Consider the following 4,357-nt stretch of genomic DNA (forward strand, 5'->3'; position numbering starts at 1 on the left):
TAGACATAAGCTTAAAAGATTAACATGTGCACGTAATATCTTAAACCATGACAAACATAATTAGCCTCCATGGGCCAAAACAACTAGGAATAAAGCTGAGTTGAGCGAGTATGTCCCCATAACATCGATAAATGTGTGTGTGTGTGTGTGTGTGAGTGTGTGTGTGTGTGTGTGTGTGTGTGTGTGTGTGTGTGTGTGTGTGTGTGTGTGTGTGTGTGTGTGTGTGTGTGTGTGTGTGTGTGTGTGTGTGTGTGTGTGTGTGTGTGTGTGTGTGTGTGTGTGTGTGTGTGTGTGTGTGTGTGTGTGTGTGTGTGTGTGTAAATGTACACACATACACACACATTTATGCCTATGTTTCACAATCAGATAACCAAAATCTCTTTATCCACGAGCAAACTAACTCCAGCTAGCTACCTGACTCCTCTCATTATTTATCAGCCCACAAACTACCAATGCAAGGTCTCAAATCCTCTCTCTCAAACAATGGTAAGTTATTGAATATGTTATCCTTAGGTACATATCAATCTCTTTCTTAAAGGTTCCATGAAATTGTAACCTCTTCAAATATCATATATTTAAAAGCACTTAGATTTTATTTATGGATTCTCAATCCAATGAAGTCTTGAGGGTACCTAAACATTAAAGCTTTGAGGAAGGCAAAAATGTTATTGAAGACAGGCCGACCAAGAGGAAGTAGGGGTTGCTATTAACATTCTTGATCAGCTACATGGTAGAGTAAAGGGCAATAGCTGTTGCGAAAGATACACCCCAAGAAGTCACTTCCAAAATCATGGCAGTAGAAATGAGGGAGGAAGGGGGAAGGGAAGGCCTAAAAAAGATGGTGTTCTTTAGGCCGTCGGGCTCTGCTCTTGTCAAGAAAAGAAGAAGCTCTATAATACATATATATAACACGAATAGCAATGGAGGTGGAGGGCCAATACAATGGATATTTAGCGCGCGAAGGTAGGCTTGGAGGAAGGCAAAAAAAAAAACCCTTAAATATGCCTTACACAACACTACGTAGTATGAGTTTGATGCACCAACCTTGATTCAACTCACTTCGATCAAGCTGCAAAAACTTGCTAATTAAACCTTTCTTGACAGGACGATTGGTGGTAGTGTCATTTTGTTGTGTGATGCCAAATTGTCCTACCAAAATAAAGCAAAAAATCAACATGATTCCCACCATTAGATCTTTATGAGAGATTAGAAAAGGAAAACCTCCCTAGCGTGAAAAAAATCCAAGGTGATATGGAAGAAAAATGTCCAAAACATCTAAATTGCTATAAATGGAAGCCCAATTGCCAAAGAAAACTTTCTATTTGAATGGACTTGATAAAATAAGCATGAAAAAACATAGTATGGTTCACTTCACACTCTTCCACAACTTGAGAGCACTACCCCTATGAATAGAAACCTACCTCTCCAAAAACACCACTATCCCTATGGAACAAACCTCAAAAGCTCCACAAATCCAAGAAAATCTTATGTTACAAGCTTCCTAAAAAAAGCAAGATTTATAGTAAGGCATGGTGGGAACTAAATGTGGGAACTAAGATAACAACCTACATAGTCTTTACATTATTCAAAAGAGAGATTATAATATATTCCCTAACCCTTAGGGATAGCTCAATTTTACTCACGCTTAGCCTTAGTGCACATATAATAAACATATGTATAATGCAAATTAAATAGGTCCCTATATTAATTAGGATTGTAAGGGACACCTATTATTTAATTATTTTGTATATCTTGTATTCATTTAATGATCTTCCCATATACATATGATGTGATGGCTTGTCATTATTTAATTGTAGGGGCCTACTCTTAAGAAAGCAAGATCTACTCCCTTCTAGAGGGTTACCTAACCTTGTGTCTCCTCTTTATACATGCAGTAATATTTTACATTTTAGAACAGACTTTGTATATTGGTTTTTTGTTAGTAATGGCTTGAAGGAGGTGTGAAAAAAAAAGGTAAACGCAAAAATATAATTTTTTTGTCGAGGATTTTGCTAAATGTGATAAAAGTAATGGCATGTAAAATACTTAGATTAGAAGTGATAGCACTTATTTTTTTTATCTCACATCTAAATTCCAAAGCATCGACCCTTCAAGATTTAAACGAGTATGTACTTGGGTTGAGGAAATGTGACCTTGTTTTGCTTGCCTTGCCATGCAAAATGATTATGTGAAAAGGTAGTTGTCAACAATAGATGGAGTAGAGAATGACCATCATGATGTTGACATTGAGGAAAAGCTACAAGAGGTTAACAAATTGCCAATATGCTTATTGCCGATGTCTCTTGTTGGATAGCTAATGATGGAGGAGGTGGTGGCTTAAGTTAGAGATGTAGAGGGGCGTGGGTTAGGTGAGGACATTTTGCACAGCAAAGTGCCCAGAATCCAACACGTGGCTGACAATTGCAAGCTAGATTCTAGGCACTCCTTGTACTAATATAGAAAAAATGAATGCCAATATAGAAAAAATGCATTTGGCATACTATGACATATAGTATAATAATGGGCAGTATGAACCAATAATTGTTAAATGATAAAAAGGAAAATCATATGAAGACTCAAGTAATCGTAAGAAAAGTAAAGCACAGGAAAGTGCCCAGAACCTGACAAATGGTTGACGGTTGCGAGCCAGAGTCTGGGCACTTTTTGTCTGGAATGTCTAACCTTGGTTCATTCCCCCACGTGAAGGGCCTTGGGGAGGTGTCAAGCACGCATGTGTACGTAATCAATCATCAAAGGGCTTCATGTAATAGTGCATGCAGCAGTTATTGTGTATCTTATTTGATCCAGCAAAGCATGGAAGCGCTTATTTCGGATCGTTGGATCGAAGAGTGCCCGCCATGTAGTTAACTATCTATGAAAGCATGGGATAGAACGGGTGAGATTTGATGTGAGCCGATTATGAGGTATGGGACAATGTTTGGGTGCTACCCAAATGAGCAATGTGGGAAAGCCATGGCTGAACCACTTGGAAGTTGGCCTATGAAAGGTTGGGAACACTAGTTATTACATTAAATGCTTGCCCGGAAGAAGAAGAAGGAGGAGGAGGAGGAGGAGGAGACGAAGAACGCTCTCTTTTCACTTATCGCGGAGCTCAACGCACGCCAAGAATCAGTGATCGACGCCTCTTCAGGCTCTTTGCCCAATTGGGCACCCTTCTAACAGCTCCGCATGGAGGATGGGCCTCTCGCCTTGCTTCTTGCCCTTTACTTTGTCATGTCGACCACAATCGTAGCTGAGGATCTTGCCCAGCATCACGGATTGCGCACTTTGCACGCCGACGAAGGCCTTCGATGTGCAGGAGACGCACTTGCATTGATTGTTCATCTGGGCGGTTTGGGAAACGAAGCAACAGCAGAGGACTGCGGGAGGATGAACGCGGGAGAGCCTGCAAAAGACAGCGCTTCTACCCCTGCCGGGGCACCTGATCTAGGTAATGTCTTGGTCCTTGCGCCCTTCTTCTTCTTCCGTCTTGTCTCCTTCTCCAACTGTTTCGGGGGCGGTGTACACAGAGATCAAGGAAGCCGTGTCCTGTCCGGCGAACTGTTTCAGGCCCAGTCCTGTTTGCGGGGTGGACGGAGTCACATACTGGTGCGGTTGGGCGGATGCGAAATGTGCAGGCGTGGACGTGGAGTACCAGGGCTTCTGCGATCTGAGAAGAAGCAGAGGCACAGAAAGCAAAGGTGTGCTAGCTGTGCAGTCTCTGCTCCTCGTCCACATGATCTGGTTGGTTCTTGCAGCGTTCTTGGTATTCCTGGGCGTTCTTCAAAGACATTATGCATGCAATTTCGGATACTCTCCTTTGCTGAGCTGTTACTTAAAAATTCCCTTTTGTTACTCCCAACTTTGCCTCATGCTTGTATTTCTTGTAGCTTGCTTCAATCTCTTTGGTAGAGCTTCTCAGGATGGCAGCATGGGGATTTTATGGGAACACATTCATGGAATGCATGAGCAAATGCATACTTGAGGACACGAGGAATGTCAACCTCCAACTTTCTTAGGGAGATCCAATTACTCTTCATTTTTCCCAGGTTTTAAAGATAAACTTGCAGGTTTTTTGGTAAAATGTAACTAAAACGACAAAACTTTAGGAGGTTTTGTGACCTCCCAAATAGAATTTATAAGGTATACCTTGGGATTTTGTCAACACTAGCATTACAATGCCAACACCAAGGGTTGATGCATTTCATTGGGTCTTCACCCTACGGGTGGGCACTTTGTAAGGACAAGCATCATATCATGCCCTCGTACTCGTTCTTGCTGTCAATGCTACTTTTCGGTTTTCTTGTCATCCTTGCTGTCAATGCTACTTTTCGTTCTTCTTGTCGTCCATATCTAG

The 4,357-nt window shown here is 41.5% G+C and overlaps 1 protein-coding gene across 1 annotated transcript; it reads left to right on the forward strand.

The window, feature by feature from the left end:
- Positions 1 to 3,028: 3,028 nt before the first annotated feature.
- On the forward strand, positions 3,029 to 4,019 carry LOC147889207 (uncharacterized). Its single transcript, XM_087392003.1, has 3 exons — positions 3,029 to 3,451; positions 3,531 to 3,778; positions 3,891 to 4,019. Exons 1-3 carry the CDS (start codon positions 3,190 to 3,192, stop codon positions 4,017 to 4,019), a joined length of 639 nt encoding a protein of 212 aa, XP_087248129.1. The 5' UTR covers positions 3,029 to 3,189.
- Positions 4,020 to 4,357: the final 338 nt, after the last annotated feature.

The sequence above is a fragment of the Dipteris shenzhenensis genome, chromosome 20, assembly GCF_047967505.1.
Source record: "Dipteris shenzhenensis isolate YYH24624 ecotype China chromosome 20, Dip_SZ_1.0, whole genome shotgun sequence".
Lineage (NCBI taxonomy): Eukaryota > Viridiplantae > Streptophyta > Polypodiopsida > Gleicheniales > Dipteridaceae > Dipteris > Dipteris shenzhenensis.